The 26693-nt window shown below is 42.1% G+C and overlaps 1 protein-coding gene across 1 annotated transcript in view; it reads left to right on the top strand.

The window, feature by feature from the left end:
* The first annotated feature begins 711 nt into the window (after window positions 1-711).
* The window catches only part of LOC118422291 (pregnancy zone protein-like), a 45864-nt gene continuing 19882 nt past the window's right edge, over window positions 712-26693 (top strand). The window contains exons 1-21 of the mRNA XM_035829809.1: window positions 712-803; window positions 8203-8389; window positions 8865-9024; window positions 9207-9259; window positions 11860-11932; window positions 12286-12399; window positions 12941-13025; window positions 13750-13870; window positions 14351-14483; window positions 14709-14815; window positions 15117-15296; window positions 15822-16052; window positions 16328-16517; window positions 17837-18012; window positions 18515-18628; window positions 18849-18998; window positions 19450-19625; window positions 19988-20108; window positions 21262-21364; window positions 21771-21879; window positions 22884-23004. Coding sequence (XP_035685702.1) covers window positions 745-803; window positions 8203-8389; window positions 8865-9024; window positions 9207-9259; window positions 11860-11932; window positions 12286-12399; window positions 12941-13025; window positions 13750-13870; window positions 14351-14483; window positions 14709-14815; window positions 15117-15296; window positions 15822-16052; window positions 16328-16517; window positions 17837-18012; window positions 18515-18628; window positions 18849-18998; window positions 19450-19625; window positions 19988-20108; window positions 21262-21364; window positions 21771-21879; window positions 22884-23004 — 2763 coding nt within the window. The 5' untranslated portion in view covers window positions 712-744. The remainder of the gene's footprint in view (window positions 804-8202; window positions 8390-8864; window positions 9025-9206; window positions 9260-11859; window positions 11933-12285; window positions 12400-12940; window positions 13026-13749; window positions 13871-14350; window positions 14484-14708; window positions 14816-15116; window positions 15297-15821; window positions 16053-16327; window positions 16518-17836; window positions 18013-18514; window positions 18629-18848; window positions 18999-19449; window positions 19626-19987; window positions 20109-21261; window positions 21365-21770; window positions 21880-22883; window positions 23005-26693) is intronic.

Below are 26693 nucleotides of genomic sequence, written 5' to 3'. Positions count from 1 at the left end.
TCTGGAAGATAAATAACATCCAGAACAATATACATACGTAGGGTGGCTGTTGTTCTTGTCCTTGTTTAACGCCGATCATTTCGCTGGCTAACATTGGTGACAATCATAACGCAACCAGAGAAAATAAAGGGCTTCGCTATAAAGCCCACACAGGTACTAGCGTCATACATCACTTTCATCATCCTCGTTGACTGGTTCTGCATCTGCAGCCGTTAAGGAAAACATTGGAAGATTCAATTTATTTGCGTCATTTCCACATTTGATCCACAAAACGTTTGATATGCATTTTTTTCTTTATCAGGACAATTCCTTATCGGATGACGCTGACATTGCTGTTTTGAGCCCCGCCTCCGCCGAACATCATCCTAGTAGAAAACATCACAATAAATCCCCTCACATAAAAACTTTCCTTGTTGTTCATCCGCGTAATCTAGCCAAGTTCACCGAATGTAGTTTGTTCAACAGCATCAGAATTCAATGTAAAACTACATGTGCTGCGAAACATTTTAGTTCTTTTCCGTGTTGAAACTTTTTCATAACTTTGCATGTTAGGTAACGTTATATGATGTACACGATATGGCTTGATCAAAAGATTGCCAAAAGATAGTGCGCGCGGACTTATCGACTTTTGGTGCGTTAAGCGGTTATTCGCAGAGACTATAAAAGCTGAAAGGTTACAGATAAAGCCAGTTTGCGACTGGCAGTTTCACAGTTTGGAGAAAGGCTACGGGAGGAGAAACAGCTATGAAGGCCGCGGCGTTTGCGATACTTCCCTTGCTTGTTGTATCGGCGGCGGCTCAAAGGTAAGGGGAATTCTGTGTATACTGGTGTGTTTAGATTTGCACAGCTTGCGTATTTCTTTATCATACATATAAGTAATGTTTTAGTTGTCCGAATGGAAATCATGCATGCCCGAAGGCTATCTACACTTTTTTTTTATTGAACAAACACATAAAGGCAAAATAACAGACAAGTAGCGGCCCACTCAAGTTAAGACAACTTATATCGGTGCCGCTATTAAAGGAAAATAAGAATAACATATGATTGACAAGATGCAGTAAGTCTGTACAAATGGAATACTAATGTATTGACTGGTAGAAGCGCAAGTCCTGGTACCCCCCACCCCCCGGAAATTTTGGTAGGACACGGAACAAAAAAAACATGGTTAGAAACGGCCAGTTTGCACAATGTAGTTCCGGGTTGAAGACATAATTAAACAGTTTGTGGAATAGTTGCAAAGGGAAGTACCAAAAAGTAGTAAATGTTTGATTTCACCATCAGAAAGAGAGAAAATATCGAAAAGATGTCCTACGATCCTGGAAAGTTTGCCGAAGAGAGTGTGACGAGGATTATTATGTAATGGGCAGTGAAGTAGGAAATGAGAAATCGATTCGCATTGGCACCCGCAGCTACAGGCTGGACTACCAGTTAGCCCACGAGTGAAAAGACTATCATTCAAGCTGCAGGTGCCAATGCGAAGGCGTGCCAAGAGAGTACAAGCATATCTGGGACCAAAACTAAAATGTCTAAATTTGACAGGTTTTACAGATTTAAACAAGTGCGCTTTAAACCTATGGAAGCTGTAACTACGTGTTGCCAAGTCTAACTTGTTCCAGTAACTTAATGAGTAAGGAACAAAAGACTTTGCAAAACGATTTGTTGAAGCATCGAGTGATCTTAAGTTCATTTTGTTGCGAAGGTCATACGAACATGTTGAGGAAATGATTGAAGGAAGTAGATCAGACAAATAGTTACGAGTAGAACCATGAATAATTTTGCAGAACAATAAAAGTCTATGAATATGCCTTCTGTCCGATAAGGTCTCCCAGCCGAGTTCTTTGCAAGCTGAGGAGTACGGTGATCCTTTAACAGCACCTGTTATAATAAGAGAGCAGTGGTATTGGATTCGTTCTAAAAGTTGTGATTCTTCACACGTGCAGCTGTGCCAAACGACATCCCCGTACTCCAAACACGGAGGAATAAATGATTTGTACAATGTTTCCAAAACATTTCGAGGGAGTTTAAATTTCAACCCTTTGAAAGTAGCTAAGCTTTTAGAAGTGTTAGACAATATATTGTTGATGTGGGATTTCCAAGTCATGTCAGAGTTTAAGGTAACCCCTATGTGTTTGTGAGAAGAAACAGACTTAATAATGCAATTGTTTAAAAACAAAGGTGGGTGTACTAAATAAGCTCTTCTGGTTGAAAAGCACATTTCAACTGTTTTGGCTGGATTCAGTTCCATTAACCACTGAACAGCCTATCTGTGTATTTTCTCTAAATCAGCATTTAAACAAGAAGCGGAATAACTCGCGTTATCAACAACATGCATAAGTGAGCTGTCGTCAGCAAAAAGAAATGGCTGGGAGACAAGATTATCGACAATATCATTAATGTAGACAGTATCTACATTAGTATCTATCTAATGTATCTACACTTACAGTCCCAAAGTAAGATTAAAGTGATGGAGTGCAGAACACTATCGTTTGTAATCAACTATAAACTATAACTACACTGTTATAGAAATTGCTAAACTTTCTTTCCAACACTGAATTAATATAGGGACTTACCCTAAATTTTCGGTCAATCTCCGTCGACCTTCTTCTTTGAAGGCAGTTGGCACTTTCTGCAAAATGAGTGTTTTTTTTGTATTTACTGCAGATGAGTAAAAGTTCATTATCTACCATTTTCAGAGCTTGCAAAGAATGCCCTGTCTTTACCTGGCTTATACGGTAGAAATATGTAGACATAACAATACATATTCCACGCATATCCCCAGAGCAGTGCCGTGTGAACCGTGCGGCTGTTCAGTTTGCCGCGGAGTCAAACTTTACCTCGAAAACAAGTCTAGCACGACGCCATGACTACACCACAAGCAGAGGTTAGGCCCCGGCAGTTTTTGACGTGTTGTTAGGCGTTTTTGTCGGACCACCACCGCTGGCCAGTGGACACGAAGAAAAGGGTAGAAAACAGAAAGCCCGACAAAAAAGCCGGACCCGGACCTCTGCTTGGAGAATAGCTTCGACGTGACCCCTCCGAGGACCATTAATTATGTATCGGTCATTGTTTTGAGATTGGCTTCCTGTTTATGGCGCTGGTTGGACTTGACTCTTTCGTCTGTACCCTGCCTGGCATTAATCATGCATGACTTGAGCACCAACATGTTTTCCTTGTATTTTACTCAAACATTCCGACCTAGGGTAATGTCACTCGCTCACTCACGACCCATAACCACAGTGGTCGAAGGGGCTCTTTTATATAGGGCAATGTAAATTTGTCGTAAAGCTGTTTATGGCAGAGCAATTTTTGACGATATGTCCGGAAGAAGGTCTGAAAAGTCAGTCACCTTTTTCTCCATGGACGTATAGTTTTGTGTCTGTCTGTGTTTCCGGATTTTTGTAGCCAGCATAACTCAATAACCTCTGGATTAATTACGATGATACTTAATTTTTTTGGTAGGTGTTGGGAAGACAAAGGTCATTGTCGATTTGGGACCCCTGGTATGTGACATTGGTACTGTAGCGGATTTTTTTTAGATATCTTTTGACTTGGACATGCTATGGCATTGATTTCTTGGAGGCAGATAGCTTGTGACGTAAGGAAGGAGTGGTGTATGTTTGGGCCCCTAGCAGCTTGCTCTGGAACTGCATTGGAGCTTTTGTCAAAATCTTCGAAGGAGAATAACTGAACAAAAGGAACGACGGATTTATATGATATTTGGTATGTGGCTAGCTATTATATTAAAGGTAGAGAAGTACATATTGAAAGCAAATCGGGACATGCAAATGTTCAACCTCCTTGGTTCCAAGAAAGAACTTGGCCGACATTTTTTTCTTAAACAACCAGATGTTGAAATTGACACTTCCATGACCATGAATAATTGAGAATTACACCAAATTCCACCAAAAAAGTCAGTAGTAAAACCTGACTATGTTTTTTGGTAAGTTTATTCCGAATTCGTTCCCGAAGACTAAGTACAAACAACTGGAAAAAGACAAACAATCAGTGAAGTACAGAATCTGAAATAGAAATACCATGCCAGCTTGACAAAAAGTTACAACGGGGCGTCCGGTTGTGTTTATAGAAAGGTTTTGACACATGCACACCCCATTTGTACCATTGTACAATCTAGTGAATTGTTTACAAATTGTCAAATTGTTGACAATTCCTCCGCTACGGCGACGCTTCTTTCTCTTAGCCGAACGATGGTTCGGCTGTTCGTACTCTCCGAGCATAGGTTCGTCTTCGTCTGTTTTTGACGTGTTTTTATGAATTTTATCGGGCTTTCTATTTCATACCGTTTTCGTCATCTCCCGCGGCCAAACATCTGCCGGCAGACGAACCTCTGCTTGGAGAGTGGGCTGGTCGTCGGCTGGTCTACAGCTTCTTATCTTAGTGACACTTTGCAATGCTCTGATCGCAAAAGCGGTACATATTTCGCCAGTCTATAAACCCTAATGCTATCCCATGTCAATCAGTTGCGCTAATACCCGCCTCACATTAGGCGCGATTCGATCGGAAGACTAGTTTACGAGCTCTAAATGACATTTTCGTGAGTAAGACGTCCGGTGTTCTCACGATCATCTTGCGATATTTAGGGATCGCCGGCAATTTTCAGGAGTCTTATGACGGTCGCGGTGCAGCGAAATATGTTCTTAACATAAGCGACAAGTCGCAGGAGATCTCCGAGATCGCAGAGCTCGTTACAGAGTCGCAGATCGTGCGTGCAAATCGTGCGTACCTCGCAAGGGTATCGGTCAATAGTCTTGCGTCAATCCAACGATTGAAGACCGATAGGCGAGCACAGACATAGTTATTAATCATCGAACGCAAATCGGATGGCGAACGCCCGTTAGTCGGGCGACGTTCGGGCGACGTTCACCCGACTTCCGATTGTTTACAAATATTGAATTTCTGGGAATGTGAGGGTAACTCTAACATTGTGGCCCCCTGTGGCAGTATGTAGGTTGGCTTTGTGACACACTTTCCTTTCTTGTGTCATTTCTATTATGCCCGCGCATTTCATTCATTGGTTAAAAAGATTCCGACAACAAAATAAGCAACATTTATTGATCTCTTGCCTTTTTTGAGGAACGTTTTGTGTTCCTTGTCCGCGTGCAAGAGGTCATGGGAGGTTCATTATCATAGATTTATTCACCGTCGATCGCACGAAGCTCGCTCATATGTGAGGGGAACAGGTTTTGGGCGAAAAATACGCAAGACCATCTTAAGATCTTAAAATCAGCCGACCTTCCTGCGATCGCGAAGTACGTCCAAAAATCGTATATAATGTGAGGCGGGTATAAGGAAGAGGTAAGGTGATACCGACCCGTCAGTCTATCGGTACGGAAGCCCGTCTAAAGCCGGCTTTACAATTCATGCGGACGCCGGCCGAATTTGTAGATCGGTCAGAGCTCGCCAAAATTTCAACATCGCCCGAGTATCGGCTGTATTTTTCGCTGAAAATCTGCCCCCTTAACAAATGAACGGAGCCCGTCCGATGTCCGTCCAACACAACTGATTATAATTTGTTAATGAGATTGTACTATGTCTTGAACATGGACGAAGTCAGAACTGACTAACCTTGTAAAAAGGCAATATTTGTGTAAAATTTAATTTCTGAGTTGCGGGATATATGTAGGACATGAGTGGAGTGGACGGGCACACTGAAAACAATAATATTAACAGGAATGTGGTGATACACCAATCCAAAAACTACTACAAGAGCCACAAAGTGAACAGACCAGTCTTATTCAGCATAATACAACAATTTTGACAGAGCTGAAATCGGGCGAACCTCGGGCGAACCTTGGGCAAACCTCGAGCGAAGGCCGGCAAAGGCCGTCCGAGTTTCAGACTGGAAGCCTCCAGACATGAAGAATATATGATCTCACACATCCAAACCAGCAAAAAAAGATGATGGGAAGTACTGTCTTGGTGTCCAATTGTCTTACATTATAAGAGGCACGCAGCTTTCTTAGAAAAGTTCGTACAGTAGTCTTTATTTATCTTATATGTCGAAACAAACTGTTTACTGAAAATGAAAGTCTAAAACAAAGGCACGTGTTCAAATTGATTAGGTGACAGTTAAAATTCTGCCGGAGCCCTCCCAAGCTCCCAGCGACACCAGCACAACGTTCGCCCAAAGCACGCCAAACTAGTTTAAAGTCGGACGGAATATCGTCCGGTTATTGCAGGAAGCCCGAACGAGTCTGGCGCGAGGCCGAAGAGTTCGCGCAAACTCCGACCGAAAAAAAGAGAGTAAAAAACCGTCGGGTTGCCGCCCGAGTATCGGCCAAGTCTTGGCCATTGCTCGGACAAGCTCCGGTCGAGCTACAGGCAATCCATTGACGGGCTCTCCGAGCTCAACACTCCCCGCCGAGGCCTCGCTGAAATTAAGCGCAGCTGCAAGTGCCCCGCAAACGCCGGCCGAGCTGCTTAAAATCGGCAGAGGCCCGCATAATCGCCAAAACGCCGGTCATACTCCGGCCGAAAATGTCCATTTGGTGCTCGTCAACAACTCGGCCGAGCTAAATTCTTGATTTGTAAAGGGGGCTTAACCACACATCTTTTGGCATCTCCGAGGCATCTCAAAGGGATATCGAAGGCATCTCAGAGGCGTTTCGGAGGCATCTTACAGACATCTCGGAGACCTCAAGACATCTCAGAGGCCAGGTATATTGGTGGACCAAAATCCTCGTTTCGGTGAGACCGCGTGGCGTATACGTAATCGGCAGCGCGTTCGGCTCAGGCCCAAGAGGTCCTGAGTTCGATTCACCGCTGTGCCACCGATCTTGTGCCCTTGGGAAAGGCACTTTACATACACGACTTTCCTCACTTGACTCAGGTGTAAATGAGTATCTAGCTGCGGCTAGTGGCAGTGGCAGGCCTTTGTGACTGAGACAGGCCTTAGGGGCATGTTCGGGCAGGACGCACCCGCTATACACGAGTCAGGGGTAGGAGAAACCCATTACATCCTTGGTCGGAAGTCCTCCTAGGAGACGGATACTCCGAACAACAAAGCTGCATCTGCTGGAGCCGTCTCACACGTGGCATACAGTTCTGTCACTGCGAAACTTAGTGCTCCAGTAGACGAGAGGATGGAGAAGGAATTGCACACCCCTCCTTCATCATAAAAAGTCATGTGCAGGTCAGGGTGCCGAACCCACCGACAAATGCCTGTCGAATCGACAGAAGAATAAAAAAAAATCCTCGTTTCGGGTACCCCATATATACCTCCAGAGGTATATATATCTCGAAGGCATCTCGGATGTAGCGAGCGAGGGCTTTGTTGTATCGCAGATGTACTTCTATCCCAGATGCACTTCGAATCACATTCTGGATATCCAGAACACGTCGCAAGTAAAGGAGCGCGTTCTGGATATCCAGAATATCCTTGGAGATGCCTCTTAGATGCCTAAAATGTGTCGTTACGGGCTTCCGTACCGACGGACTTACGGGTCGGACTGTCAATGGTGGTGAACAGTGGGGATCTCATATTTGTGGTATTAATTTTATGAAGATAAGTAAAGGAGAACATTACTACATATAAACAAAGCAAATTGGCTCCATTTACATAATTCGTGTGGACATACTACAATACCCTTGTTTGCTTAAGCTAAGGGCACAACCCGCCGTGCAATTTGTGTGTACGTTTATTGGGAAGCCACGTTCGCCACGTATTTCTCAAAACGTTCAGGCTGTACATGGCAGGCGCGTCGCCGGTACTGGCACGTTCAGGGGGCGAATCCGCAGCCCGATGGCACACAGTTTTGCCTTCACGGCGTGTCTGCGTGCTCCAAAATCCGTCGGATTCCCTACGCGTTCGTACAGATGCGGTACTTACCACTTACGGATCCCAAAAGATTGCCCACGTTTTGGCACGTAGACAGCAAGTATTTGCACGTATGGCGGGTTGTGCCCTTAGCTTTAGATAAGAGTTTCAGACCTTGAACAGCTTATAAACTGTATAAACTGTTAATGTGGAATCCGAACCACGGAAACAGAGACAGGGGAAGACCGCGGAAGTCGCCGTACATTAAGCAGCTTGCTGAAGACAGCGGTTTGGACCTGCAGCAACTTCCCACAGCGATGGATGACAAAGAGGGGTGGAGGAAACTAGTTATGTGAAGAGCGAGCTCGCCGGAGTGAGTGAGTGGTGAAGTATGGCGTAATGGAACTCTAGCTTTCCTTTTATCCCAGATACCTTGTGGTGTCGCCCAAGATTCTGCCGTCCGGTACGCAGGCGGCTGTGTGTATCTCACTGTTCAACATTACGGATGATGTGAAGGTCTCAGTTGAACTGACATCGGAGGATGGGAATGATGTTGAGCCCGCCACAGTAACTGACGTGCTTACACAGGGCCAAGACAAATGTGTCAAGCTCAAGGTTTGTGCTATTTTGGTACTGATTGTAGATTTTATAAGAGCTCGATTTTGATGTTTTTTTATGCAAATTTGTATAGTTCGTCGTATGTAATGCGTTCTGATGAATTCTGTTAGATATTAGTATGATACCTCTCTCTCTCTCTCTCTGGGTGTCAGAAAAATAAGTTTGATTTTTACCTCCTTGTGGCTATCTGTGGTACTGCAGCAGGACATCCGGTTTTCATATCTCGTGTACTTGACATGCACTGTTCATAATTCTTTTAATGGTCTGTAGATATCTTAAGTTATGGTCAGCATAATGAGATACGAATTATGCAAATGTGATTGCATGAGGATGTTTTATAAATCACTTTTTAAGTCAAACGTCCCACCTATAAATGTAATTCTATACATAAATGTCATTCTTTCATAATTTGTGGCCTACGATCAGCAAATAAATCTATTTATCTCAAAGGGGAAAACTTTATCTTCTCCAGGTCCCTCTTGTCTTCTCCATTTACAAGGAAGCAAAGCTGTCAGTACACGGAAATGGGTCATCGTACGACTTCAAAGATGAGAAGCATCTCCGAATTGTCCAGGAGGCCACGCATACCTTCATCTCTACAGACAAACCTATCTACAAACCTGGGCAGAAGGGTAACGCTACTTTACTGGCTATATTGATACAGACACAGATACCTTTATCTGCGGGGTAACCTATATCCGTTGTTTAAAAAAACAGGGTATGTAGGAATATCAAGTCGTGGCTTCAATCTGCAATGATTACTATAAATGACTAAGCATAAACTTCTCTGAAATCTCTTTTTCCCTTTTTCCAGTTCAGATGCATATTCTAACTTTGCAGTTGGACCTAAGGCCTTCTACTGAGAATGTAAGTGTTATTACCTGCATGTATGCAGGTATGGTTTTCATGGGCGTGGGAATTTTTTGTAGCTGGGGATGTAGGGCGCTGTATCTCGAGAACGGATTTTTGGTACGTGGGTTGGGGGTGGTAGCCTGACACTCAGGTGTGATTTTCGGCCTCCTGGTGCTTGACCTTGACATTGAAGATGGCCTCTTTTGTGTTTTTTGGGCACTTTTGGCGCTGTGTGCCCGGAACGATACGCGCCATTGCGACGATTTTTGCTGCATGGGTGGGGAGTTGTTGCCTGTTGCCTAGGATTGACTTTGGGCCTAGTCGCGTTTGAACTTGACACGGCAGGTCGAATTTTGTGTTCGGGAGGGGTATTTCCGGAGTTATATCTTCTGAACGGTTGGTGCGGGCGCAATGATATTTGGCACATGTGTCGGCGGTGGCTGAATGATTCTCAAATTTGATTTTGGCGCCCTTGGTGCTTGAACTTGACATTCCAGGTTACCTTTTGTGCGGGCATGGGGTGTGCGCTGTATATCCGGAACGCAAGGTGCCATTGTCTTGCTATTTGGTACATGGGTTTGTGCTCGTGTCCTGGTGGTCAGGTTTGATTTTGGGCTTCCTAGTTCATGAACTTGACACTGTAGGCTGATGCTGATTTTTTCTTGGTTGGGATTCAGGACCACTAACATCTGCTTGGTTGAGAAAACAGATTATGGTCCAGGGTTTGGGTTGATTGATAGGTCTTTAAGCTTATGTGTAGAACCGTCATCTGTTTTTGCACTGGCTTCTGCTACCTTCAATGTATCAGGTTACTTTGTATCAACAGTGTCTCCGCCAGATGATGTTCTAGTCCAGTTCAGTTTGTACTAGTATCTGTTTCTGTTAGGTACAATTTGAGTTTGCTTCTTAGACTTTGTGGTGTTTTGAGAGCTGTGTAGTACTGAGTTTAAAGTTCTGGTACAAGTTCCTTTACCCTGTTTGGCAATCAGAAGAAGATACAACTTTCTAAAGTGGAGGAGAAATGTATAGAGCTTGAGTGTAAGAGAACGGTATGTATATTATCTTCCTGTGTTTCTTGTTGCATTGGGGCTGCCATTTCCGTATTGACAATGACAATGACAATGACAATGACAATGAAGTTTATTGCATATTCATGCCCCGTTGGGGCTAAATGCAGTCAGTTTGGTACAAAAGGTCTAACGCAAAGTTATACAATTTCACATACTATAGTATTGTATGCAGGTAATTTGTAGTTTGGGGCTAGTCATGTTCGCTTGATTTTTGGGCCTGCCTAATCTATAGTACGGGCAGGGTTAAGTGGTAGAAGCTTTGTTCTGTTTTAAATTTGGTATTGTTTGTTGCATTTTGTCACTGCAAAAATATGATGAAATTTTTTTCCCCCTCTAAGCAACTGCTCATTGATTTTGGGGGCTGTTTGCTGGGTGTTCACTCTGACTACAACAGCTTTCTGAAACTTTTTAAAGTTGCCAGCAGCTTGCCATCTATGAATGGGAATGACAAGGACATTTCAAATAGTAAATTTTGCTTTTAAATTTGGCTTAGGTACTTCAAGAAATTTAGGTTTTAGTTGGATGGATTGAATAAAGATATCATACCACCCTGGGGACTAACTGTTGTTGCTGGATGGGGGCTACCACTATTCATATTGTCTATGGAACTACTGTAAAAATATAATTGGTCAAATTATGCAAATAACCTTCCAGTGTCAAGTGTTATTGCACTCCAGAAATAAATCTTTAATGAATATCATTGCCACACTAAGGAGATTTAGCAGCTGAATAAGGTCAGTACATTGAAATAGGAAGATATCAGTACTGAATGTATCATATGTGACAGAATAACTACAAGGGCCATCTGAGACAAAAAAGGTAGGAAAAGTCGTCTCAACAACTTCAAGGTACTGTGGTTGGTTACATGCTTAAGAAATCCAAAATAAGTAATGTTCATCCATGCCCAAACTTACACATTCCGAAAATGGAATTTCAGACTTTTGCATGGTGCACAACCAACACGGTAAAAATCTCACTTCTCCAACAACGCAACCACAGACAAAAAGGCAAAAAAAATACACAATAGGTCTACAGACACCCAATACATTTCATGCAGGCCTGAGGTCTACAAACTCTTGTTACTCATTTTGTCTTTCATCACACGTACGTGGCATTAATGATGCAGAATATTAGATTCTTGTGTTTAATTTTGTACAACCTCTTATCATCTCTGCCATATTGTATTACTCTAGATTGTACGATTCAGTGATAGTAGCGACCCTAAATGAAGCTAATGTTACAGAAGGAGTTTCTTAGATTTCTGCGGAATAGGGTACACTGGACTGGCAAGAAAAGAAAAAAAAGCAGATCAGCTTTTGTCACATGGTATGTCTGTGAGGATAGTTTTGCACTTTAACATTAACTCATTGGTGCTCGTGTCGGAAATAACACTGGTCTTGCTCTGGCAGCAGAGGTTGCAAAGTTATCAGATTGTATTTCTTGAAAAACTTAACCCAATTTTGTAAAAAAAAGACTTACCACATAGAAAATAATGTAATTACGTTTCAACCATGGATGTTGTTATAATGCTTTTCACTCTTGCAGATTGACATGGTGTGGATGGAGGATAACAGTGGCAGCAGGATTAATCAGTGGCTAGATGTACCAACTGAGGAGGGTAGGTACTAGGTACTGTTCCACCCAGATTTGGGTCACGGAACCCATACACGTATCAGGGCAGCCCCAGAAGCAGGTCAGCTGCCAACTTGTTCTCTGTTTTTGCCTGCATTAAAAGTGTCAGCTACACTGGAAATGGTTCAGCCCTTTTAGAGATTCAAAAGGTGAACCCACGGTACTTTAGAAAACTGCACATTGTCATGGTTTAGTTAAAGGTTTTTAGAATTTTGTACTGTACTTTTTCAGACCTCTAATAGGTGCTAGCTTTCAGAGGTGGTCTTTTAGTCGATTTGTGAGACAAAGATTACAAAACGTCATTTCATAATTTCATTGCCCCCGCATTATATTGGCCAGGCATTGCAAGTCTGGAACAACAGCTGTCCAAAGAACCAGTGCTGGGCAAGTGGTCCATCAATGCTCTGATAGCAGGTACCACCTACAAAACCACATTTGATGTGGAGGAGTTTGGTAAGTACCACTCTGCAATATCTGCTTATCTGGGTCACATTTCATGATTAGTGTCCTTTAGAGTACACTGAGGTCAGGCCTTAGTGTGGTATGAATATGAGGCATACAAAATTAGTACAAATGCTACAGTAACTGGAAGAAACAAATTATATATAGCCTATAACTGGATGTTATCAAAGACGTTGATGCTTTAATCTTGTGAGATGGAAAGAAGAATTGATGTCGTGAGAACAGTACAATGTTCACTCTCACAATTCCGCTGTATATCCTTCCACATATCTAAAACATGGTGTCATGGAGGTCTTTCATATTGAACACCTGGATATCTGAAGTGTGCGTAGATGTACCTCGAAGATGCTGCTGCTGCATGAGTATGTCTTCTTCAAAAAGTTTAAACATTTTATGTGGCGGCTGTTAGGTAGCTGGCAGAATTATGAGAGTTGTTTTACATCCTCACTGATATCATTACTAAATTGGCGCCCAAGATAAAAGACTGACATCCATTGTGCAGTGCATTAAAAGCGTAATTGAAATCTTCCAGTGTTGCCAAAGTTTGAGGTCGAAATCACTCCACCCCCATGGATCCCTGTGGACATGGATGTGATTCCAACTATCATCTGTGGAAAGTGAGTGGAATTGTTTAAAGAATTAATATCTTACATAGTCGACTGATATATGATACAGGCGCGATGTCATTCATAAGATGGCCTATGTCCAGGATGTCTTCCCGCGACACTTTATCTATCAAATGAAAGAATCGGTGATTTTTCCATAGATCTGATTGGACATTAGAAATTGCGACATGTAATGTTCTCAATAAACATTTAACTCTTTTTCAGAAATCATCAACTTTCTTATGCTTAGATGCAATAACAGAACTTAGTTCTAAAAAGGGGAGGCTGGTTCATCTCAATGTTTAATGATAATCCTTCAGCTTAAGCCAGAGCGTCAGCAATTGAAAGAAATGCGACCCTCTCGGTCAACCAATCTCATCCGACCAACTAGACGTTGTCACGGCTTGCCTCAACACAAAGGCCCGGTCCGACGGACTAACTTCGAGAGAATATATTTACCAACGCGACCAATTCAGTGGTGAGCAACTCTCACTATCAGACAACCGCCTCCTCCAGGAACAACACCACCGTCGATCAGAAAAAAACATGTCCCAAGCAACAAATAAAAAAAAACTCCCAAGGCTGGGCTCGCGCCCACTCCCCACCTTCCATGTGGGAGACTTAATGTCCATTTTCATACAGACAAGTCCCAGGCTCGCAGTCGGTGCCTGGTCACGGCATGAAAGCTGTACTGCCTGAGAAACTATGCATTTGTCAACTTGTGATTTGCCCACAGGTACACCTATGGCAAGCCTGTGCTGGGAGAGGTGAAGGCGGAGTTCTGTTTAGAAGCGGTCGATTGGTATTGGACTACTCAACCGAGGTTTATAATAAATTGCCACAACTGGATTGGCAAGGTACAATATTGACTTGTTTCAACTTCAACATTGATCATCTTTTATCATCATTTGTTTTAAGACAGACTACGTTTAACTCAATTTAGTAACACATTTTAAAAGTGCCACAACTTACAGTGTAACGCACAAAGGACAGGCAGATGGTAAAGGTAAACTCCCATAGCCGTTTGAGGCTAAAAGCGCAATGGGCATAGTATAACGTTATGTGTTGGAAGGTGAAGCCCAACCTACTCCTTCCACCACATTTAACCTCCACATACGAAGTCAGGTACACATGTTTACACCTGGGTGGAGTGAGAAAGGTCGTGCAAAGTGCCTCTCCTAAGGGCACAAGATTGGTGACATGACAGGATTTGAACCCGGGACCTCTGGGTTCTGAGCCGAACACTGCTGCTACGCCACACGATTTAACTGGTTTTCATAATTGTAGTATTTTGTTATGTGTGTGTGTTCATGTCCTGGAATATTCTTCATATATAGACTGGCGAAAATGGCTGCGTCAACATCGAAATTGAATCCAGCCTGGTTGGACTTAACTACACCCCAGGCGCGGATTTTCCTACATTGTTTGGGTCATTGCTTGTGAACGCTGAAATCACAGAGGATGGCACAGGTGGGTGACAAGCAAGGTTATTAAAGTTGATTCCATTTTGACAGAAACTTTCAAAGTTTTTTTAGTGCAGTTTGGATACTGATATGGGGAACAGCATTTGTTAGTATGACCATTACATCATTAGAGTGAAGGTCCAAGATGAAAGTATATATATATATAGCCGGTGGGCATATTGTATACCCTTTATATATAAATTCATTATCATTTAACTTCCTTACTTCACAGGTGTCGCATTGAATGGAACCCATGACACCAAGACTTCCAAGCGGAAGTATAAGTTGCACTTTAATAGTCCTGAAGTGTTCAAGCCAGGCTTACCATATCATGGCAAGGTACTGCACACAATTATCCTGTGATTATGCCATGTACTTGATATGAGATATTCAATATAGATGAAAGCCCATGGCTACTTAGATACAGGCAATACAGAAGTGTTCTGGCTTAAATGTGGCTAATGAAGTAGCAAAAGAAGGTTAACGAATAATGCCGGTTTATCGAACAACATATCATGCAGTCAGGTACTTCTACTATTCTTATCAGTTACCAAAGTAGAAGAGCTTTCATACATTCAACTTCACAATCATATTGACCTTCAGTCGTAACTTTGAAAAATATTAAATTGTCTACCTACAGCTCCACGTAACAGACATTCTGGACAACCCTCTGGCTGGTGTGAAGGTGACAATTGAGGCCTATAACAATAAAAATCATCAAAGATTTGCCCACAACTACACATCCAACAAGTATGGAGAGATCCCTTTCACACTGCCTACCTACATGATAGGCTCGAATGTCAGGAAGCTGAACCTTAATGTGAGTGATGTGTTTGCATTTAAATGACTTATTATATTCCTTTTAATACTGATTTAAGTGCCGCGGATCAATCTTAAAACATTACAAACAACCAAACAATGTGGCGCCTGTTTTCTTCGAAGCATCATCATCTGCTCTAATCATTCATTGTTAGCTCTCTGAATTCACAAGACTTAATATTATAATTTTATTGGTGCCAAAAGGAACGTTTTATATGAGTTGAATAAAAACCTTTCTACTGTTATCATTGTTACCTTCTGAAAGACTATGACCATTGATACTAAGCGGAACATTCAAGCCAAAAAAATCTTGTTTTGCAACTTTTGTTAGTACAAAGGTTAACATGAAATTGCAAACATAGAGTTAGGATGACAGTTGCAAGTAAGCAGGTTAAAGTTACAATGTCATATCTTTGTATTCAGAAGTACTGAAACTCGCTAAATCTGACCTTGATGCAATCAATTGTCAGAAATACTGTGATTATAACTTCCTGAAGACAGTAACCATGATATATCCTGCCCACAGGCCAAGGTTGCAGATACCCCTGCAAGCTGGACAGTATGGCAAGGCGCCGATCACAGCGCTGATTCCTGGTGGTCTCCCAGCTCCAGCTTCTTGCAGATTCAACCCACACACGACATCCTGCCATGTGACACAGTCCCAGCTCCAGCTTCTTGCAGATTCAACCCACACACGACATCCTGCCATGTGACACAGTGGCAGAAGTTTCTATTCTGTACACTACTGAGAGAGCCAGTAAGATCAAGTTCCACTACAAGGTAACCTATGTTTTTGGTTTCTTACATGTACAAGGACAGTTTCTGTGGAAATATGTGAAAAGATTGATGTCGATGTGCACGGGAATGTACAAGAAAAATAAGTACCTGAGGGGGAAACCATTGAATAAATGTATTAAAGACCACACTGGCTTGAATATATGGATAACGTAATTTAGTACACGGAAGCTTCAAGTAATGTCCAATTAGAGCTATAGAGCAAAATCATGTACCACTGACTCTTGCATTTGGTAGATCATGTCACGGGGAGACATCCTGGACATAGGAACCAAGGAAGTTGCATTTGATAGTACCGATGGGCCGTCGACCTACCAGCCACCCACCACTACGCCCCCTCCAACTGCTCCATTTACTGATTCCAACACAGCAGAGGAGCCCACAGATCTTCCACCAGTAGTAACTGTGATTGCAGAAGAATCATTTGGTATGTTAAACTTTGTTGCATCATTGTCCAGTGCAATTTATTATGTCATATTTTTTTTATTTACATGTATTTTGAGAGTATGAGGCAGAAAGCAACAAATTGCTTATATTAAGCCTTCTACTCAAGAAACATACGCATAAAACAAGAACAGTAAACCACATTACATACAAGTACAATATGGATAACAGAAAAGTAAATCTAAACGAGACAAGTTGGTGCTTAATCAATTAGGAGAACCTGCCTGTACAATGGATATAGGTAATGACAAGATCAAAGATGTTACAGTTCTGTTGATGTGAGAGAGATGTTGATCCTGATAACAGTAAAGTGCATAAAGAGGTGTCGTTGAGGTGCTTTAGGTCTACTATAATATTGGAGACAGCCGATAACAAAGAACTTCTTTGGCCTATTTATGTCATATTTCTTTACCATGTCGACTGATGAATACTAAAAAGTATCTCTGAGTTATGTCATCATCTCCAATGATTTCCCCTGACATCGTGATTCACGAGACGAAGTATGTGAATGATATAATTCTTTCCTCTTTTCTGTTGACAAACGAAGTACTTCGAATGAAGCAGATAAAAGACTTGAATACGACATGATTTCACAAGCACAGTACAAAGACAAAAGTAGAGATCCTCAACACCTTAGCAAAATGATGTTTAACTTTTTGAATGACATATGGTCAATATTTGTTTATCACCTTCTCTCTACAAATGGCGAAAGAAACTTGATAAGGTAAATTGTTCAAAGGATTTAAGTCTCATCTTAGCAAAGATTATTGTAGCATTTCTTCATAAACTACGTAAATGGGCCCGATATGCATGAATTATGTCTATTGGTGTTCACCTTAACTTAGCTTCCAAATGCCGCAACTATTACATTCCTGCCATTTACTACGGAATTAGAATTTTTTTATCAATCATCCTTGTATTTGCATACATTTGTAGTTCATGTCAATGAACAGTCCTCTCTCTCTCTCAGTTACATATGCTAAAGTGTTTGAGAGTCCTATCACTTAATGCAGTGAATCTATAAACTTCCTCATTGATTGTGCAAAAGAGATACTGATTGGTATAATCTGTCTAACTATCTATAAAATGATCACTTAAGCCATTAACATATCAAAAATCATACCAACATCAAACATATCAAAACCAAATCGGCCCCTGCAGTTCCAAGGAAACCTGCTACTGAACCCAAACCTACACCACTTACTCTCTGACCGAAGGGCTATCTCCGACCTCCAGACCAGACATTTACTCTTGTAGACAGAAAAGTATGTCATGAATCCATGTCCCCACGAGATCTTGCAGGTACTGATGATCCTCTCACATCATCTGACGCACCCACTGGTTCAGCTGAAAAGGAGGAAATCAGCGATGGGGAGGTCCGTAGGAAACGCTTCAGCCCACCTTTTTACTACATGGATGATAGCCCTACCATGCCTCCAATCCCAGGCTACACCGGACACTTCACCATCAAGTTCAAGGTAATGCAGCGTAGCGATTATCAGCTGCATGTTATTTCTGTATCAAAGGCAACTAAACTCCAGAGGAGTGCGTTCTGGTGCTGCTAAATGAATACAAAATTGTGATTATATTGGCAACTTAAAATCGAACTTGGACTAGGCAGCAGTTGCATTACACACCATCAATAGTTTGATTCCGCCCCCAAGTACCTTCCAGATCTGGCCCAGGTGTAATAGTCATGTAAGACTATTTGAAAAGTGACATACTCGTAGGCGTCAACCCCGGAGCAGCTTTATTTGAACAGCGGGGGCTTAATTTTGGTTGAGATTTTGAAGGAGAATTTATCAAGAAGGGGTAGACGAGTCATCGTGAATTTTGGTGTGGATATTTAGCGATGATTTTCCATGTCATATAAGCATGATATGTGCTATTAAATTAAAAAAAATGTGATACCCAAGATGCACAACGCAAAGATGAAGATAATTTGATTTTCTTTCATGTTGCCACCTGAATGTTTTGTAGGTTGTGGCCAGCATGTCTCCCATTGTGCGCCTGTTGGTGTATTACGTGCGTGATGATGGGGAGGTGGTGGCGGACAGTGCCTCCATCAAGATTGCCAGCTGTCTGGAAAACAACGTAAGTTCCTCATTAGAATGATCTATGACATTTTGGATTCTATTCATGGTGTTGCTTTGGTAGTTAGCAAGTCATTATCATACATTAAGAAGAGAAGCCCTGATCATTGGTCACTTAAACTAAAGTCTTTTGGTCTGTGACATTAAGTTAAGTTCCCGTTGCTTTGTTGATTTGCATTCTTGGACTAATTGAAGCAACTCCTCCATGATCCCATACACAGGTGAGTGTGTCCTTCCCCAGGGAGTCTCAGCTACCAGGCGCAACAACCAAGCTGACAGTGAAGGCTGCCCCTGGGTCCCTGTGTTCTGTTGGTGTAGTGGACAAGAGTGTGTACCTATTGAGATCCAGCAACCGGCTCACCCAGGACAAGGTACCAGCAGTCAGGCATATTCTAGCCACTGAATGACAAAACCGTAGTATATGATATCTGAATTTTCTTCCTCCAACCACAATATTATGCAGCCTTCCTGAAATGTCAACCTATTTTTTGAGATCCAGCAAACAGCTCACTCAGGGCAAGGTGGCAAGGTACCTGTAGTCAGATGCATCCTAAGCACAAGTGCAATGAATAATGTAGGGCAACGTTCGCTTTGAAGGGAAATGTATTCTTACAAATGTACAATATACGCTATTTAAGAGAAATATGCGCTTGAAAATCGAGGAATGTTCGTTTTTCTAGAGGAATATACCGATTCCTGAGGAATGTCCAGATTCGATTAGTATGGGTGGTAGTCCTAATTACTATCGCCTGTTAAACACTAGTGTAGGTCACTTGTAAATTGTCTACTTAAATTTAACGTTACAAATGTAAATTATTTCAGATTTTTTCAGAGCTGCGTGATGTTGACTTGAACTTCTTAGACGAACGTCTCTATGTGGACAGGAATACACACTGTGACTACGATGGCCCCGAGGCCATTTCCCCCTTTCGCCCTACTGTTCCAGTTCCGACCTTTACGGTGGAAAAGGTGGAGGTTCCAACCCTAGATTCAGACAGGTACATCTACAAGCAATCACCAATACTTGTCCCTGGCATTGTTTAGAATTGTTGACCGAATGAGTGCCTCCACCCTCCCTCCATTTGGTCATTTGCCTTTGATATTTTCTTGATCACCTTCATGCATATTCCATCAAATGTAAAATTGCAGCCAACTCCTGAGCTCTTAAAGTGGATTATCACATTCACCATTCATGCCTGATGCACCAAAATAAATGATTTTTCTCTTTTTTTTAGATAAAAGAGAAAGGTTTTTTAGATGGGTTATTACTATTGATTCCACCGTACTGTACCAATGTGCTTATTTCATTGCTGCCATTTTTATAGATAAAAAATGTATCCTATATATGTTAATATTTTAGAAATGACCCAAGAGAGATGGAGGGGAAAGACGAGAGGGATGAAGGGGAGAGACGCATCAAGAAACGTTTTGTCCCTCGCTTTGAATCTTCGTCCTATAAAGATGCCTACACGGCTTTTAAGGTAAAAAATATAATTATGTTGCGAAATCCAATTAACAGTCAAATAAGCTAATAAACAGAAAATGTAAGGATTTGGAGTGCATGCTGAAACGCGACTTAGCGGATTCAAGTTACAATTTGTTCCATGATAATTCTCTGAGTAACATGCAGAATACCTCACAATTTAATTGTGGTAAGGAAGTGACTTAACCAGTGAGCCCTCCATCGGCCAGCTCCTAGACCCATAGCCTGTGTGCTATTTTATTTTTTTAGTCCTTTGTGATCATTTCTTAAAACTTTTACAGTTTATGATAATATGTCTAGGTACAAATCAGGAGCATGAAGTACCTACCGGCAAAAATTAGGCCAAACACAAGACTTAGTGTTTTCCTTACTCACAATGATTTTACCTTTTTGCCGTTCCTTTCTTACTGTCTCATTCGTGAGTTTTGACTTTACATTTTAGTTCAATATAAACGTGCATACACCGTTTATTGTGTTTAAAAATGCAATGAACATATTGACAACTGGTCTCGTTTTATTCCAATAAAAAGCCGCTGCTAGTCTATGCCCAGCAAGAGGCACTGTCGTGATGCCGGAAGACCGCACCGCTCCGATCTAGCACGCTAAAATTACCTGCTAAATTCTTCAGTTTCAAACAAACTTAAACAAATTTGACGTTTTATATTAGATGGGCTGGTGAAAAGGAAATTTCTCACGGCTATAGATACACGTCCATGCAGCCGTTTTCTTTTAGGTAGATGCTCTTTTTGCACACTTGGAGTAAGATATGAATGAGACGTTGCATTATGTCTATTGTGATAACTTTGAAATAGAGCAAACCAAATACTGTAATTTTACGGTCAAACTCCATGTTTCTTTCATTGACCATGTCCTATTTGTATCATTTGGGAAGTCCTACTTTGGCTCTTCGGTATGTCATTGGTTTTACAGCATAGCACAGGATCTTTTTTTCATCCATAGTTTTTCATCCATTTCACATCATGCTGTTTGTCATGACAGGCTATGGGTCTTCTGGTGATGACTGACCTTTCACTTCAAACCCGTCCTTGTGAGATGCAGCCTCTTTTCGTGTTCAACAGCGGCATTGCTCGAGTTTGATGGTAAGACCCACAGTAATGCTACAGTGTTGCTTTATTTTTTTTTCTCCACAGCACATGGGCCTTCTGGTGATGACTGACCTTTTACTACAAACCCGTCCTTGTGAGATGGAACCTCCTTTCCCGCCCGATATCCAATATTGGGGACAAGATGCAGGTAAGACCCAGATCATGGTTCAGCTGGCGATGATTGATCTTTTACTACAAACCTGTCCTTGTGAGAGGAAACCTCGTTCAACTTGGATACTAGCAGACCTCAGTCTCAATGCTACTCTAGACGAGTTTAAAGGTAAGACACACCGTTTAAGCGCTACTAACAAGTCAGTGTTGTTTTTCGTTTTTCTCTCCACAGAGCATGGGCCCTTCTGGTGATGACAACCCTTGTAGTAGAAAAGCGTAGGTTACTGAATTTGGCAACAGGCACAAACCGCCTTATACTGTCTTCAACATCAAGGGAGCGAACTAACTTGATCTGGTTAGCTGGCTTCACCTACCCAACAGTCATTCTGGGAACTGAATTGTTGCGTTTTCGACTGCTATTTGAATTCTTTATGTCTTCTCAGGTAACAGCGGATTTGGGGGAGAAGGACAGCATGTCGTGGAAGGACAGCATGTCGTGGAAGTGCGGAACTACTTCCCAGAAACCTGGCTGTGGAAGATCGCTAGAGTCGGGTACAACAGCTTATTTGTTGTGATTGTCTTTCAGAAAAGCACACATTATGCTTTTAGGGCTTTTGAAATTATTTTTTTTTACACTTAGGACAGAAGGCATTGTACCTATGTAAAAGGTATACTTATGTCTGAATCTCTCATGTTACCTGAAATTAGCCCACTGGCAAGAATTTGCAATAAACTTTATTATCATTATTTTTCATAACAAGCAATTATCATTCCATGTTTTCAGCATAGCAATTGGACTATCTAAGTTTACTCAATATTTTTACAAAACATCCTAGTGATGTGGATTACCTTTGCAAACCTTAAACATTCAGAAATATCGACATTGAGCTCCTCCTATGCAACTTACCTTATACCAGTACCGACCAATACCTGTTCCTCCTCGTCGGCCAAGTCCCCCCCACCCACCAGTGCACAATTAGAAGGGTTAATAGAATTTTCATCAATCAGTGACTACATTTTGAAAGGTAAGCTCACGTACCTCCAAATTTTCGATGGCTATCAGTCCACCTTGATCACGGAGTGACCCTCTCGGAGTGACTCGCAACTCTCGCGAGAACGGGTCACTCCGTGATCAAGGTGGATTGATAGCCATCGAAAATTTGTAGGTACGTGAGTTTACCTTTCAAAGTGTAGTCACTGATTCATGAAAATTCTATTAACTGTGTACATACGTGACTGATGATTCTCTTCAATGACAATTGGAAGGGTCCTTAAGGAAATTTAAGAACCAATTTCCTACAATGTTCGCCCTGTGGTTTGGCTTCAACGTATGGTAAATTTCACAAAACAAACTTGGCTCAAGCAAGCATTAGAGCTATTTATGCTCTGAGGAATCATAATACCCACTTCTGGGGTGGAATGCCCATTTAATGCTTGAGTCTATGGGGAAAATTTTCGGGACCTAGAAAAAGTGGTCAGATGAACGGCTTGAATAGATGGCCTCTATGGCAGGTTTGACTGTATGTTGTGAAATAAAACAATATGTTTCCTTTCAGTGATAATGGCTTGGCGTTTATTGACACAAAAGTGCCACACACTATCACTGAGTGGATCGGTAGTGGGTTCTGTACAAGTGGTACCTCTGGTGTTGGTGTGTCTCTGCCTACAAGTCTCAGGGTAACGTATTGATAAACTATCACATGTCATACTATGGTTGCGATAACGTTCGATACGGGTGTTCCGGACCGGGTGATAAGTTCATGCCTCGCCCCGAGGTCAGCCGGCACGCCATGACCTAAATCGAACAGTTTTCGAACAGGTTTTCTATGCAGTTCGAATCGCTCCGCGGTCCTTAGCAACACGTTGCTAAGGAAACGCTTCTAGCGCGTCAGGTGGATGGAATTTCATCCGAGTTTTACAGCTGCTTTAGACCTGATTCCCGGCCTTTGTACCAAGATTGCGTTATATGTGTCATAAAGGAATATCATGTAATCTCGATATGATCCATTTTTGTGGGGTTTTATAACTATTATGTCTAGTTTCCTGATCATATTTGTTACACAGTGAATTTGGCAAAATGGTGGTGCCATTATGAGCTAAATTTTCGACGAATTTGAATATCGGGGCAAATGCATTACGCCTTCGATTCTTTTGTCAATGACTAGTGCGCCAGAATTGTTGAATCTTCTACTATACCTCTTCTGAAAATCTTGTTGGTTTGAAATCTGGGAAGGTTTGTAATTCCATTTTTACTGAGGTCACCTTTTTGACTGTTTCAAATCCAAATGTTGCAAGTCGTTGGTTTGGTTGATTCGAGTGCAATCGACTTTTAACACAAGTATCGGCACCAATATATCTCTCCAGTGTTTTCAAAGGATGCCTAAAGAAAAACTACACGTGAAGACGGAGTGAATTAGCAAATGGAGTCTTAGTTTTACGGTAACTATTACGTAACTACACGTGGGGCCGCGTAGCACAGTGGTATTGTATTCGGCCCGTGATCGAGAGGTCGCCGGTTCGAATCCGCCTACCGTGTTGCCAGTCTTGTGCCCTTGGGAAAGGCACATTACACGACTTTCCTCACTTTACTCAAGTGAAAAATGAGTCGTCCCTCGGATAGGACGTTAAATGGAGGTCCCGTGTATGGGGAGAGCCATACCCCATGCACGTTAAAGAACCCCCACACGTGCGATGGTGCGGTGTGCGTTGGTGCAAATCCTTCTGTCGGGAGTTGGTGATTCACTTCAAATCACCCGGATGGAGGCCTGGCGAACCTCTGTCTCGTATCAGCCACATGGTGAATTACATCATTCACCCGGACGGGAGACCTGGCGCATCCCCGTCTTGTAATTAGCCTACGAAAGGGTATGTCACCCCGTAAGGGGCGGTATAACCCCGTCGTGTGTAGACATGTGCGAACATGTCTACATTTGATCACGTCGACCGATGATGAGTACGTAAATACAATGGTGGGGGTCCGGCGTGCGCTCTGTCGAACGGGCGCTGATGCCAGCGCTGAAGCGTTCCTTTTCGGACGCCTCTGATGAGGTGGCCTCGCGCGGTTCAAATTTAAGCCTGTTTCGCCCTCGAAATTGATAATATGCCATATACCACCTGAAAGAAGAGACTTCGGTGCATTTTACGCACTAGATTTCCTTTCGTTCTGAAATCTGTTGCGAGGTAAAAAGCAGCGGGGAACTTGCGCTAAAATCAACTGATTTCAGATCATATCATCAAACGGGTAGAGGTAAAAGTCGGTTTAAAAATTACGTAGGAGTAAAAGGGAAACCTTAAAAATTGTAAACGTGATGAAATATTGATTGTACATAGTTGTAAACTCGAGCGACAAGCTTTTTGGTAGGTAGTCCCGACGCCCGGGGTTCATGGAACGTACAACTGTCTCAAAACGGCGCGCTGTTCGCTACAGCAGTCAGTCAGAAATTTTGAAGTTAGATTTAGATCACTTCGGGTTGGTATATTGACTTGAAACTCGGAATTCATAAACTAGGGACCACCGTCAAGAAATTCCGGTCATTCAGCCGCCCAGCCACGTCTAAAATAGAATGTCTTTGGAACGCGATTTGTTTTCTTACATATCAATGCGCGATGCATAGTAACGCCGTTGCTAAGGGCGCCAGTTTTCCCGCCGCCAGCGAGATGAAATTTCATCCGAGTTGACAGCTGATTGCATCACGATGTACGGCCTTTCGGCGAAGATGGCGGTAAGTGTCGGACATGTTTGCTATCAGCTCTCCATTTAATCCATTTTTGTCTGGTTTTACAACGATTTTAATTTGTTTGATGATCAAACTCGGAACACAGTCAAATTAGCAAAATGGCAGCGTCGTAAAGAGTTGAAAATTCGGCGATTTTCAGATTGGGGGCGTTTGCTTTTCGCACCTAGACCCGTATTCATTGGATGGTGCGTCAGAGCCGTTTAACCTTCGTCTATATCCCATGTGAAAATCCTTTTGGTTTGAAATCTGGGTAGATAAGTAATTTTAGATCTGCCGGGGTCGAGTTTTTTAGCGATTTTTCGCCAACACGTTGGCATCGTAGTGAGAGTCCTATGGCCCTGTTAGTCACTTAGTGTGACAGATGTGCTTTATCGTTGGTATTTCTTGAAAACACAACAACAACCGCGGTCTAAACCTACATCGTACGTTGTAAAATATATTAAATTATGCCGGTGCGTGACAGATTTTTATTTGATTCATTGTTTATTAGTGAGAATTTATTTGTCGCTGAGAGAAACTTCAAGAACATGGTTAACGTTAACAAAAACCCAGAAAATTTCGCTGTGAAAAATCTAGTACATGTAGATCCTTGGGTGTGACCAGAATTTCCCGCCAACACTGTCACGTGTCCGATGTTGTTAGGTAAACTTTTGAAGGCAAACAAACAACTTGCATAACAACGCAGTTTCATGGCTGGCAGGTTTGCAACATAATGAAGGGTCACGAAAACGTAATACCATTGTTTGAAGCAGATTGTGATATGGGGGGAGGGGGGTAACTTTATACCCACAAGATATTATATCAAATGTGCAACAAAACAACAATCATCACATCAGCAATGTCCACCATATTTTTGTACTACGTTAAGGACTTTTGGTAAAATATTGTACAGACTTAGGAGATGAATAATAGATTTAAAATAATCCAATGAATAGATAAATGTTGAATGAGTAGATCAAATGATCTGATGTAGATTTCATATCCACTGCCTCATACTATACTTAAGTACTATAAAATGTATTGGCTTGTTCATGTAAAACCATTGACATTTAATACACCATCAATTAATATTAGTGGCATTAGTTCATGAATCAGTGAATTGAATTTTTTTAAATGACATTTTTTTCTTGTTTCAGATCATCCTTTCCTTCACTGACTCTATCTGTAAGTATGTCTCCAATCATGCCACCTTCTCTTCTGACATTTTGTTTTCCCTTAATGCGCACCCTGGAGCCTCAGTATATGATTTGACTTCTGACATCTCTCGTCACCCTTTTGTTGAGCCTGACCTGGTGTTCCTGCATGTGGGGACTAACTGTCTTCCCATGCACCGTCCACTCAGCCGGACTCTTGATGATTTCAGTTGCCTTATTTCTGTTACCAAGTCTCGCTTCCCGTCAGCCTCTGTTGTCATCTCTAGCATCCTGCCTAGGTTTGACTCTGAGGTCTATGACAGGAGGCGGTCTGAGTTAAACTCTCATTTGCTTCGCCTATGTTCTCGCCAGGGTGTGTTTTTCCTTGACAATGGTAGCCGGGCTCGCCGGGCCATGTTTTCTGTTGATGGTTTACATTTGAGTAGAGCAGGGAACATCAGCTATGCCAAGTATCTTTCTTTTCTTGAGCCACTAC

The sequence above is a fragment of the Branchiostoma floridae genome, chromosome 9 (genome assembly GCF_000003815.2).
Source record: "Branchiostoma floridae strain S238N-H82 chromosome 9, Bfl_VNyyK, whole genome shotgun sequence".
In the NCBI taxonomy this organism is placed as follows: domain Eukaryota; kingdom Metazoa; phylum Chordata; class Leptocardii; order Amphioxiformes; family Branchiostomatidae; genus Branchiostoma; species Branchiostoma floridae.
This window is presented reverse-complemented; position numbering and strand designations above follow the sequence as displayed.